The 14,003-nt window shown below is 35.3% G+C and overlaps 2 protein-coding genes across 2 annotated transcripts; one reads left to right on the top strand and one right to left on the bottom strand.

Moving 5' to 3' along the window:
- Nucleotides 1-1,143: 1,143 nt before the first annotated feature.
- LOC105126885 (WD repeat-containing protein 26-like) lies at nucleotides 1,144-9,005 on the top strand. The gene is made up of 4 exons (XM_011027905.1): nucleotides 1,144-1,961; nucleotides 2,368-2,469; nucleotides 2,846-3,475; nucleotides 8,623-9,005. The coding sequence occupies exons 1-4, from the start codon at nucleotides 1,167-1,169 to the stop codon at nucleotides 8,836-8,838; spliced, it is 1,743 nt and encodes a 580-aa protein (XP_011026207.1). The 5' UTR covers nucleotides 1,144-1,166; the 3' UTR covers nucleotides 8,839-9,005.
- A 423-nt stretch (nucleotides 9,006-9,428) lies between these two features.
- Nucleotides 9,429-11,518, bottom strand: LOC105126884 (oxygen-evolving enhancer protein 2, chloroplastic-like). Its single transcript, XM_011027904.1, has 4 exons — nucleotides 11,128-11,518; nucleotides 10,213-10,445; nucleotides 10,007-10,057; nucleotides 9,429-9,818 (listed from the first exon to the last, which is right to left on the bottom strand). Exons 1-4 carry the CDS (start codon nucleotides 11,369-11,371, stop codon nucleotides 9,558-9,560), a joined length of 789 nt encoding a protein of 262 aa, XP_011026206.1. The 5' UTR covers nucleotides 11,372-11,518; the 3' UTR covers nucleotides 9,429-9,557.
- Nucleotides 11,519-14,003: the final 2,485 nt, after the last annotated feature.

The raw sequence follows: 14,003 nt of genomic DNA, 5'->3' as shown, positions 1-14,003 counted from the left end.
CCAGTTCTTACAGGGGGGAATTTTTTGTTAGACTCAAGCAAGCTTTCCTACAATGGATGCTAATGTAGCATGATGAGTTATCGAGTTTCTATTGCTTTGGGATCAATGTATTATTACACTTTGAATCTCCGTTTTTGATGAGAAATCAGATAGTGTAATTTGACAGAGATAAAGAATAGTGACCTGGTAATTTGCCACCTTTCTCCTACATAATCTGATTTCAATAAGGGGCCATGTTCTTAAAGCCAATTACTTTTTGTCCCACACTGCATCCTATGTTCATACGATGTCATATTCTCTAATTCATGTAGTTTAATATTCCCCAAACTATCATAACTATGTATTTCCAAGTCATTCTTGCATAACTTAAATCAACAGGTCTTGTTATTGATGCTAGGTAGTGCAAATTGTAATATACAAAAACAAAAGTTGCAAGAAAAAAGAAAAAAAATTAAGCCCATCTTCAGTATTTCTTACTTGGAAGCATTTGGCATGGTACAGATAATGAAAAGTGGAATGCCATTGCAGTTCATTTGAGGTGTTGTATCTTTCTTCAAGCTTTGCAGTTATTCTGAACCAAGTTGATCTCAAGGCAAGTTTCTTTATCTCTGTACTTTTGTTTTTGTCTAAAAAATGGTTTAGCATCCGGTTCTCTTGCCAATTTAAATCCATGAACCAGAAGTTCTATTGATTCTTTCGAAACTCTGTCAATCTCATTCTCATGTGCAGTTGGTTTGAATGATGGATGCTGTACTGAAGTTATACTTTGAACATAAGCCTTTAAAGCTTAGCTGAACAGTTATATTTTAAGTTTCTATATGATAGCAGTTACTGCAAGACTGATAATTAAAGGAGTTTATGTAAAGAAACCAACAGATGAGTTGGGAAAGACACCTTCAGAAAAGGCAACCCATAGAATGTTCAGTACAAGTGATATTGTTTTCTATTGTCTTATATATCATTTTACTTTGCTGTTGTTTGCAATCATATAATCAAGGAGAACTTTTTTATGACTCTATGCCTCATCCTTACTTCCATTTTAACAAATTTTACTTGTCTATGTTATGCAGGAAGATATATATTGTGATAAATTCAAGGCATTTTTAATTAGACTCCTTAGTTGTCTGGTTACCGTGCTGTAATATATGGGCTGAGGTGTGCATTTCATGGGAGGTGTAGAGGATGATGAACCAGCCTCAAAACGCCTGAAATTAGCCTCCGGAAGGTTGACAGGTCTTTCCAACGGTTCATCTTTAACAGAGCCCATTGTTGGTTCCAGGGATTTGATGGCTCGCCCCCCACAATCTGAAGGGGACAAAGAGGTTCTTGGCTCAAAAGGAGTTATTAAAAGAGTTGAATTTGTCAGAATAATAGCCAAGGCGTTGCATTCTCTTGGATATAAGAAAAGCTGTGCTCATTTAGAGGAAGAGTCTGGGATACCATTACATTCATCTGCAGTAGATTTATTTATGCAGCAAGTTCTCAATGGCAATTGGGATGAAAGTGTAGTCACATTGCATAACATTGGCCTAAAGGATGAAAACATTGTCAAGTCAGCATCTTTTCTGATATTGGAGCAGAAGTTTTTTGAACTTTTGGATGGGGACAATATTGTGGATGCTTTGAAGACATTGAGGACTGAGATTGCTCCTCTCTGCATTAATAATGGTCGAATTTGTGAACTTTCTTCCTGCATTATATCTTCTACACGTTGCGATTCAGTTGGTTCTTCCAATCAAGACAATGGAAGGATAAAGCCGCGGTCCAAGCTGCTGGAGGAACTGCAAAAGCTGCTTCCCCCAACAGTTATAATACCTGAGAGCAGATTGGAACATTTAGTTGAACAGGCACTTACCTTACAACGGGATGCTTGCTTCTTTCACAACTCGTTGGATAAAGAAATGTCGTTATACTCAGATCATCAGTGTGGAAGAGATCAGATTCCTTCTCGAATTTTGCAGGTTAGGGCATACTTGCAAATGATGGCTTTATATGGAGGTTCTTTGGTTTTGATTGAATTCTGTGATGTAGTGTTTTTCTTTATGAGCTGTTAGATAATGTGTGCTTTGACCAAATTTTAGTTATACAGAGCTATTATCTTAGTGACTAAGTGGAAAAGATTTCTGGGGTCAGAAGCAGAAATGAAAGTCGAATCAATAATCTATCAGGGCATTTTTTTATTGGGAAATTGAAAATTTTGATGAATGCTATTGCTTAATTTATATGTTTTTAGTAAGTCCTGTTTATGTTTAGCTTTTGCTTTGGATTTTATTTCCATGAGCAGACTACACCTTTCCATTTTCAGTTGCTTTCTATGCATTACTGGCACCACTAGATTGAGTCTTTCTCTTATTCCCACTGGAACAGATATTAGAAGCACATTCAGATGAAGTCTGGTTCTTACAATTTTCACATAATGGGAAATACTTAGCTTCATCCTCTAACGATCGATCAGCAATCATATGGGAGGTATAATTGTTTGCTTTTAGCATGTTATGTTATTCAATCGTTTTTCCATATTCTTTCTCTGCTGTTTTATTTGATTCTGCCTGCAACTTTCTGCCTGGGATATTTAATTGTGTGTTTCTCATATGGTGTCTTTAGAGGTTTAATCACTCTGTTTATGCAACCTTATTAATCAAACACCATTAAAATTCTTAAATAATCAACTATTTCTTCCCCATAAACATTTATAAGCTTCACTGGGCATGCCTTGTTCGCTATGTGCAACCCCCTTATTTGAAGAACAAGGGACTGCTGGAGGTTCAGATGCATCCGTGTCATTCTGCTCATGGAACAATTATATATGTTTCTTACGTGCCAGCTAATTTGACATGCTTTCCAGATTGATGTAAATGGTGGAGTTTCTTTGAAGCATAGATTATCTGGTCACCAAAAGCCTGTCTCCTCTGTTTCTTGGAGTCCTGATGACCATCAGCTTCTCACTTGTGGGGTGGAGGAGGTTGTCAGGCGCTGGGATGTTTCTTCTGGTGAGTGCCTCCAGGTTTATGAGAAAGTGGGCCTTGGCCTGGTATCCTGTGGGTGGTTTCCAGACGGGAAATGGATATTTTCTGGCATCAATGATAAGAGCATCTGCATGTGGGAATTGGACGGGAAAGAGGTAGAATGTTGGAAAGGGCAGCGAACTTTGAAGATTTCTGATTTAGAGATAACGAGTGATGGGAAGCAGATTATAAGTATGTGTAGACCCACTGCAATTTTATTGCTTGATAGAGAAGCTAAAGCTGAGAGGGTGATTGAAGAAGATCAAACAATTACTTCATTCTCATTATCAAGAGATAATAGGTTCTTGCTGGTTAATCTTCTGAACCAAGAAATCCATCTGTGGAGTATAGATGGTAACATCAGGCTTGTTGCAAAGTACAAAGGCCATAGGCGTACCCGGTTTGTTATTAGGTCATGTTTTGGGGGACTTGAACAAGCTTTTATTGCATGTGGTAGTGAAGACTCTCAGGTATGAATTTTGATTGTTTTTTTTTTTAATTCTTAAAAAAAAGTATACTAGAAGCAGAAGTTTTGTTCATATGTTTAATTACTTTTCCTTGTGCATAAGCCATAGTCTTCTGCCTGGGCATATTTCTTTCTTTCCTCTTCACTGACCATTTTATCATGGGAGGGGTTGGTAATGATCTGGTCAGATCATTCAAGAGAAGGGCATTATTTGAATCAAATGTTGCATGTTAGTTCTTTGCACTTTCTAAGAAAGTCAAATGGTATGTACATTCCTAAGCAGTTGAGATCTCGTGATTTTTTTCTTAAATTGATCACGGCCATAGGATTGCTGATATTGTGGTGGCTTTTCAATTTGTACTACATTGAAAAAAATTATTCTGCTCCCTCATCATGCATGAGAATCACAATGGATGGTATTTGTTCTAACTTGAAAAAATTATTATGTTCCCATATCATGCATGAGAATCACAATGGATACTGACTAGTTCTGATAGAAAATAATTAGCTGGCTGACTGGAGATTTTAGGGAAATCTATTTTTCTTAAACAACACCTTCAGCCTCAGAAAAACTGAAAAAGCTTCAAATAGTGCTTTTGTTTCTGTGTATGTGTCTTGTGAGGCTTCCATATATTCTTACATCAACAGTTTGCCTTAGATGTATAGTATTCTATCCTGTTCTTTTTGGAAGAAAAAAATGGAAATTCTGTTGACAGTTTTGTTACCAGAAGCCTTTAGAAATAGCTCAGAAGCACATGGAGAGTTACAAGTATATGTATATACAAGCTTTTTTTTTTTTAATAAATTTATCATACGTCCTATCACTTTTTTTGGGTTAAATGTCACCAAGAAATTTTATCTCCTTAATATGGTAAGAAATCTACACGTGAACAGGTTTGATCCACACTAAATACCAATCACAAATGGAATGAGTAACTAGCCAAGATTAAGAAATCATTTGCATGAATGGAACAATGTCCTACATTTTAGTTTTATTTCCAAATAAGGTGCAAGGAGATAAAGTTAAGAGAGTGTGCACCAAGAATTTTATAGAGGTTCAGTCAACTGTCTACTACCATTTAAGAGTTTTACTAATACTCACGTAGTCCACTTCTTGAATACCAAAACTTTACACAATCTTTTTCACAGATCAAAGATTGAAACCTTTTTATATTCTTTGTTAGGTTCAAGATCTAACACAATTCTTTTACGGGTTCAAGATCAAACCTAATCCCTTTGCAAAGGCTAAGGATCAAACTCACTCCCTAATCTAATCTTTTTTAAGGGTACAAGATTAGCAAACCATTCCTCACCAATACTTGTAAATGGACAAGTATCAAACCCTTAAATAGGTTTTAGAGGCTTTACCAAGTGTTTTAAGTGTCACTTATATTTTCCACAATATTATTACTCTCTTAATAAAGTTGAATGGTATACAAATGAAGCACTTGAAGGAATTCTACCAATAACACTTCAACCTTGTTTTTGAATGAATTAAGAGTGCAAATATAATCAGAATTTTGCCTTTGATGTTCTTGATCATTTTGCTCAAGTGAGGGGTATTTATAATGCTAAAAATCAAACTAGTCGTTGGACATAACTTTCAAAAAATTTCAGTCCTTTTGAGAATTAGTTAGACCATTTCTAGAATTGGTAGACCGTTTTAAAGTTGTCGGACAGATTCTGGAATTTCCAAAAAAAAAGTTGAATTGTTACCAAAATGGTCACATAATTTGGAGAAACAAGTAGCTGTTTCTCTAAATTAGCTAGATTGATTTAGCTACCATAAGTCTTCTCTTGTTTTGCGTGTATGGGTGTTTTGGTCTTTTCTTGTGTTCTTTTGGGTTTGTTTAGGTTTTGTAGATATGAAAACTATTTCCTAAATAAAATGTTATTTGGCTAATACTCATTACAAGCTCTTGATCTTTGAAGTAAAAAATAATTATCTCATCAAGTTTCTTGTTCTTGAATTTCATGTATACATACATTGTTTTTTTTATGATTTCGTTGAATGATTTTATTCTCATGAAACTTGTTTAAATCATCACAAAGCTTGTGCAACATAGAAATGCATGTAATATATGTTTTTATATTCATTAAGTAAAGCTACTTACCTTAGCTCTTATGCATGCCTAGACCTTGTATTTAATCATCATTGAACTTAAACACTAATGCATATTTCATACCGGCATATTTTCATGTAGGTATTTAAATAAACATACAATTATTACTCCATTCAAAAATAACATAAACTTTAAGCATATAGAATAAAACAAGTTAAATTATGATTTTAAGACAAGTTAACTTTTGAGTGTAAAACAAGTCAAACATTCAATTTAAAACAAGGTAAGTATAACTCTTCAAAAGTACTAAACCACTTAGTTGGAAATGGACACTAAACTTTTAGTGTAATCAAATGAACAAAACACAAGATATCATTTGATCAAGTTAATGAAGGATGATGCAACTCATTAATCACATCAACTTGCATGTGAATTCATATAAGCCAAAATTGAATCGTGACAACATGTGTATCTCCCCTCATACTATATGCAATGATGATATAAAATAATACTACAATACATATATCAAATTTATATTATCATTAAAAGACAAGTTGTTTTTCTAAGATTATTTAGTGATGGACAAAGAAAAGTGGAAAAATGAGAGTAAGAAGAATGAAGAAAGAAAGATTATGAGGAAGTGACAACAAATGTTAGCTCATTCCATCCTTTCACTATATATAAGAAAAGAATACAAAATTACTTTATTACCCTTGACTCCTCACTATATTTAATAATTACTTTATTGATATCTCTCATGCCCATCTTGAAAGTATAATGTGAAACAAGTAAACACATCAGATTTTTTAGTCACAAATGTTCACACACTCCATGTGCTTCTACCTTCAAGTAACTATTATTAGAAAACAACAACCCCTTTCCAGGAAGAGACTTAGATATCTAAGGATGCAATAAACAACATCAAGGTGGGATGCATGAGGATCATGCTTAAACTGACTGATAACACTAACTGAATAAGTTATATCAGATCGGGTATATAGATTAACCTACCATCCATGCTTTGATATCTCCCATTTCCAACTACTTCATCTTCACAATTGACAAGGTGATGATTCACTTCTATAAGAGAATCAATTGATCTATAACCCAACATTGTTGTTTCAGAAAGTAGATCAAGAATATACTTCATCTAAGAAAGAAGATGCCCTAACTTAACCTTATGACTTCAATTCCTAGAAAATAACGCAACCTCCCAAGGTCTTTGATTTCAAATTCTTTAGCAAGATACTTCAACATATAAACCTCCTCATGATAATTTTTTGTCATCACAATGTCATTAACATATACAATGAGAATTGTTGTCTTGCCTTGGTAATGTTTAATGAACATAGTCTCCTAGTCTTCATTGCTTTGTTTGTACCCAAATCTAACAATTGCCTTGATGAATCTATCAAACCATGTACATGGAGATTGCTTAATGCCATATAAAGTTTTTCTCAACTTGCAGACCTTGCCCTCTCTCTTCTCATAAGAGAAATCTGAGGAATTTTCATGTACACTTCTTCCTTTAAGTTCCCATGTAGAAAAGCTTTATTCACATCTAATTGTTGCAAGTCCCGTCCTAGGTTTGATGCAGTAGATAATGATACCCTGATTGAGTTCATTTTTTGCAAAAGGAGCTGGTGTTTCCTGATAGCCAATTCTATAAGTTTGGGTATATCTCTTAGCATCTAGCCTTGTCTTGTATCTATCAATACTTCCATCCGACTTCTACTTAATGGATAAAACCCATTTGCAACCTACCACTCTCTCTACAACAGGAAGAATAGTCAGCTTCCATGTGTCATTTTTCAACAAAAACTCTTATCTCCTTTACCATAACTTCTTTCCGCCTATTATTTTCAACAGCCTCTATCCAATTCTGAGGAGGATACAAAAGCTCTATATGAAGGTGACAACTGATCCTATAACACAAAATTAGATAAATGATATTTGGTACAACTTCAAACTCTTTTTCCTAAGAGCTATAGTAAGATCATCAATAGAAAGAATAGCATTTTCAGTGGAAGAGTTAGGAAACTTATAGTCAGGAGTATGCTCTAAGGTTGAATTCGAAGATGGTTCTTGGCTAGGTATAGTAGATTCATTGACTTTTGTTTTTTTCTTGCTAGCGTAACCTGCTAAGCCTTCTCCTGCTGTCCCTTTCTAGTTTCCCCATCATCTTCCTTAACTATTTCTTTCTCTCTTTCTGGTTTCTCATCACTCTTGCATTCCTCAATTTCTGCTAGATCTTCATCTCCTTTCTCCTTCTCTCTATCCCTCTGATTTGCTTCCTTCAATTATGGTCTAGGATTAAACAGAGTTGGGGATACCAATAACATATCCGCACTCTTGTTGACTTTCCTATCATTTTCACAAAAAGTTGCATCCATGCCAACAAACATTTTCCTACTTGAAGGATGACAACATTTATACCCTTTCTAAGTAGCAAAGTCTCCAATGAAAACACATTTCAATGCTCGTGGACCCAACTTACCAGCATATTATCGATGTTCCTTGTAGGAACTTCTGAGCTCAAGAACTCTAAGTAGCATCCTATTAATGAGACATGCTGGAAAAAACTTTTTTCCAGGACCATAAGATAAAATTGTTTTTGACCAAGTCTTGTGATCATTGGCTCCTGAATGTATAACCCAAGGATCGAAATCAGAAATGGTGGATGAATTAAAAGCTATCACTGGCATACCTGCATGTTCAAAGTTGGATGAAGAGAGAGGATCAAGCTTGGCTATTAGATGTCCAAGTGTCTGAACCTCTTGAATGTTTAGGTTGTACTATATTTATTGTATGGTTGTATAATTACACATGTAAGGAGCAGCTGTTGAAACATTCTGGAATCTCTAAAAACAGGCATTGCTTTTGTTTGTTATTTTCATTCTTGAATTCTGGGTTATTAGTTTATAAATAAGGGAGGAGGGTTAACTAAGTTCAGCAGATTTGATGAATTTTGGCTGGCTGTGTTTTGGAATGAGTTTAGATGAAACTCTTTGGTTCTGGATATTTAATTCTGAAGTGTTTGAGTGTTATTATCATTTCTTTCTGAAGTTCAAATTATCTATATCTGCAGGTATATATCTGGCATAGAGGCTCGGGAGATCTTGTTGAGGCATTGCCAGGTCATTCTGGAGCAGTTAACTGCGTGAGCTGGAATCCAGCAAATCCACACATGTTAGCATCTGCTAGTGATGATCGTACCATTCGAATATGGGGCTTGAATTCCCTGCATGTGAAGCACAAGAGTGCTCACAGCAATGGCACCCACTACTGCAATGGAGGAACTTGAAAGAAACTCAAGCAAGATATTTTCAGATAAATACTTCTTTTCCTTGACCATTGCTTTCATGTATATACTTTATTTTTGTTTCCAGCAGACATTGAATTCATATCAAACAAGCATGTGAATTGTGCAGCGACTTTCTGATAATAAATTTCCTTTCATTTTTAGCGTTGGACGAGCTCTTTACTCTATTCCTAGTTGTGGGTTAGATGGCAGGTCCTCTCACGCGCTAGTTGATCAAAAACTTTTGGACAAAAAAAAAAAGGCTGTAATTTGTTGTGAGGGTTTTTTCGAACAAATGATTAGATACGTTTTGTTAGGGGAAAAAAATCTTGTGCTCCTTGATGTTTTTGTTGTCAATCAAGCAGCATTTTTATAAGTGTCTTGGAGCAGTAATTTGATGCCTTGTGTTGTTTTCTATGACATCATAAATTGGAATAAGTTGCTTTATTTATTGTAGTTTCAAAATTATTGTTTTTTTTAGTAACACAGAATACCTTTCCTTGCAACATTTTAACTTTCCTCGGCCAGTAGCTGCATTTTTTTTCCACAGCCAAAGATAAAAGTTGAAAATATTTTGTCTAGGGGTTCTATCATTTTGGTCAAGCCTCCAATCAATCAAGTACATGCTAAGATTTTTTTAGCAATAAGGAAAGCTGGACAACAGCTCAAAACAAACATCACAGATTTCCATTTGATTTACAACAATTTCTTAGTTGTGTTTCTCAAGCAACACTGAAAGAACTTGCAGCGCTCTCCACGAACTTTCTTGCTCCCTTGAACCATCTCTTGTCTCCAGCTTGTGCCTTGCAAATGTAAAGCTTACCATCCTTCACAGTGGCTGTGATAAGTTGGTGCTTGCCACCTTCATCTCCATCAGCAGTCCTTGTCAGTACTGACAAGAAGTAATATTGTTTCCCATCAATCACCGGAGTTGAGGTCTCCAATATGTTAGCTGTTGCTACGGTATTGGTGTCGAAACCACCCTGCATGATCAGTTTAGATTCACGTGAAATAAAAATGCATAAACACTGCTACTTTGGGTGGATAAAAACAGAAAATTGTTCCACTTAATTCTTTAGTGATCTAGTTTGGGAAGGTTTAGCATGTCGTATAAACAACATGAAAATCAAACGACCTATTCTGCAATGTTTCTCCGTTGTTTCGACAGTACCTCAGATGAAGTCGCAAACAAGGAGGATTGTTTTCCAAGCAAGTAATCCACCTGCAGTGACCAAAGAAAAATACATGTCAAGTTTCTACCATTTTTCCAAATTTCAGATTTTGAAAGAAAGCTTGGAAGTAGTAAAAAACATCTTCCATGCAGATTTGAACTTCTGCATAAATTTGATGGATTGAGAATACGAAACATGATTGTACCTTGGAGAGGAATTCCTCAGGGGAACCGTAGTCGGTGATGGATTTCTTATCGGTTGGGATGACCATGACAGAAACGTTGCTGGTGGCATCAAAATTGTCCTCATATCTCAGAACCTGACCAGGGAACTCTCTCTCTTTGCTGGGATTCCATTTTGCTGGAATTGACAACTTGAATCCATCTCCATTGTAGGGCAAGAAGTCTGTGTTTGTCTTTGGCTTCCCGAAAATATTGGCTGCAACGAGCCATGTAAACTGATCAACTAGACAAATTTGATCAATTCTGTTTCTCGAGACAGAGTACTATGCCCACGTTTATGGATGGTTTGGAGGTTATCAGATTCAGAGGACATGAATTTCCCCTCTTTAGTCGCCTTTTTTTTTTTTTCAAGAATCATTAACATGTCCATTAAGAGAGAATTCTCTCCTTAATCACTCTAATCTCAAGTGAGTTGGATTAACCAGCATGTTCCTCGAGTGACTTCTCCCTATCTAAACTAGCTACCATCCAATATGATGAAATCAATACGGTGTTTTTTTTTTCTTTTAAGATAAGCTGAAACTAGTACAGTTTAACTCCTTCAGTTCAGAGGTAGGTAAAGCCGAAGGCCACGAAATATGGGATACTTGGTTATGATTAATGCGATGGAATTATTTGATTTTGCCAGTGAAGATATATCTATGGAGGTTCTATTCTTGTGGATACTTACTGGTTTTATTGGAAAAAACCAGAGCTGGCAGTTGATTGTTCGACAAGAATCACGGCATTCATATGATGCCAACATGTTACGCAGAACCTCCATAGAGTCCTGCTTCGATTTCAAAATTAAAACTCATATACTACTAGCCATTTCAGTTCATCACTTGCAAGCAATTAAGACAAGTATAAATAAGGAGCTCAGCATATGTATGTTTTACCAGATTCACCATAGGCAGCATCAGCGGGAGCAACCTTTGAGCCAAGGGCAGCAGCACCAATGAGCACAGTGAGTGCCCATCTACGAGACACAACACCTTCATCCTCTTCCTGTACTGCCTGCTTCTGTGCCCTGCAAACCAGCTGCGAGGGCTTGAGGTTAACCACTTGGCGCTGTGATGATGAGGTTGATCTGGCCGGAGTGGCTAGTGCATGGTGGTGCAAGAAGCATGCAGTGGAGGCCATGTCTCTTTGCTTCACTACCTTAAAGCCTTCAACTAGAAAAGGTCGATTGTTTCGTGTATAATAAACTATCAAGCTCTGTTTGCTGGGCTTTGTGGTGCCTAGAAAACGGGTTTGGATGTTTGTGTTTGTGATATGTGAAGGGAAATGGATAGTTTTGGATACTGGACGATGAGAAAGAGATCAGATTTTAGATGCGGGATAAGGTTGTAATGGCTCTGAGTGGTGCCACCTGAAATCATCACTCCAAATCTTCTCTCTGCTCTTGCATTGGGGTCCATCACTCCATTGTGGCTTCATCATAGGAATGGAGACAGGTGAATAAAATGCACCTTGTCTCCTTCCCTCACACGTCCACAACACAAATAATTTTCAATGGGAACCCGTCCCTTTCTAGCTTTTGCAGATCAGCCAGGTCTGATCTGAGCCCAGGAAGTCCTAACCACGCCTAGGCCTAGATGGTTTTCGACTCTTCTTTAATACTGGGCTATGCTCAGCAGGACGGCGGATTTAAGCCTTGAAAACCTTTAACAGTTTATCACACCCGCAACCATACCTGCTACTCACATACTGAAGTGGTCCAATTCCATCAAAATAAATTTATAAGCACCTTTGCCATGTAATTTGAATTCTATTAGCCTATAATCCGAGCTTACACAAGAAAAAGAAACTTCCATATTATGTTTGCGTTTTTTAACACCGTGATTTTTCTAATTGAAAAACAGAAAGATGTTGTCATGCTTAGCAAAATAAATTAATATATATATATTTACAAATTAAAAAAATTATTAATACTAATTAAATACAAAAATAAAAAGTTATTATTCTTAGTAAACCTCCTAAGAGGTAAACTAATTGAATAAAAAATATTTAACAATAAAATCTTCAACTATGGTTTTGTAATTGACTGTAAGATAAGATGTGATCATCCAAACATTTTTTTAATATTTTTTATTGATTTTTTCTCTTTTTTCTTAATTTTTAGAAACTGAAACATGAAAAAAAATTGAAGATAAAGGTAAATTTTTAAAATAACATTAACTAAATAATACATAAACTAAAACTTTACAAACAAAGTGAAGTTTTTTGTGTCCAAATCTAAATGGGACCTATTTTGGTTTTTTTTTTTTTTAAAGAAGTTTTTTGTGTCCAAATCTAAATGGGATCTATTTTGGTTTTTTTTTATTTAAAAGTTGGTCTTTATTTGTTTTAATTTCTTTTTTAACTACAACCTAAAGTCGATCAAAATATTTCAGATAGGATGCAACTTAGAATGACGAAATTATACATAAAAAAATCTTGATAACATAAATGAAAATAATTATGCACTAGGAACAGTGCAATAACAACGACATTGAATCTTGGTGCAGTGAACTCCAATGTTACTTTTCATCAACGTTTTCCTAGTTTATAGGATAATAGCACCATCCACTCACAAGTCATTGCAACACATAAAAATCCAACACAATCATGTGTTCTAAGAAACTAAATTCAATGTTCAAGAGGAAAGACATATCTAATATAACCAGTTTCGAAAGAGACGAAGTGAAGACACAGGCAGGCAGGGAAAAGAAAGAAAATGTCTGAGATTAAATGGCCACAAGATTGTATTCTTACGAAGAGAAGGAAACCCCATGTATACCACTAGTTCAAGCACTCAAGCTTGGCCACTAATTTCCTGCAAGTCTATTATGCTTAATATTGTCTAGAAAACAGAAGCCCCTTGTTGTCCATGCATCTCAACTCACACAAGGTAACTACGTTCCCTGGAAACTACAAGTCTCTAGGCCATACAATCTTCTAAGATCCAAGTGCTTCGATGTAATTTTTAGAGGCGGATTATTCCAGATAGCAAACAGATCTTGCTGCTTTGCTCCCAATTTTGCTAGATGGATTGGTGATCCATTTTGATTTCCTTCACGCATGGCATTCATTGGCACATACAACCAGCTACCGATGTATATATCATTGAGCATCCCAACAATATAATATGATCTATGATTACTTCATACAGAGGATTCATGATACACACTGGTTCGTGTCGTTCCGAGACATAAAACACCTGCTAGCGCGTGCCATTCCCCTTTCCCTCTGCTCGGCTTGGTGGTTTTGACCATTAGTTCTGACTTTGTTTGTAGCTTGTATCGGTGTAGTTTGTAAATGAATAAAAGAAAAGATATTTATTTCATATTAGAAAGAAATACTTTTTTCTAATATTTTTAAGTGTGGGTTTCTATTGCATAATAAATTAAGACATGGTGGACAAACTCTCATATTTGACTTCCTAATGTTATTATATGGATATTTAAAATATCAAAAGATAACATTTGAAGTTTTGAACTTGGAACTTAATATGAACAGTTATACTGTTTCATGAAAAGTTATATTATTTGATGAACAATCATATTATTTTATTAACAATCATATTGTTTGATGAACAATCATAATGTTTCATCAATAGTCATATTGTTTGATGAATAATCATAGTGGTTCATTAATAGTCATATTATTTGATGAACAGTCATATTGTTTCATCATTATGTTTCAAGCCTATAAAAGCATATTACTACAAAAAAAAAGAAATATAACAAAATATATATATATATATATATATATATATATATATATATTCTTT

The sequence above is a fragment of the Populus euphratica genome, unplaced genomic scaffold (assembly GCF_000495115.2).
Source record: "Populus euphratica unplaced genomic scaffold, PopEup_1.0 scaffold30.1, whole genome shotgun sequence".
In the NCBI taxonomy this organism is placed as follows: Eukaryota; Viridiplantae; Streptophyta; class Magnoliopsida; order Malpighiales; family Salicaceae; genus Populus; species Populus euphratica.
This window is presented reverse-complemented; position numbering and strand designations above follow the sequence as displayed.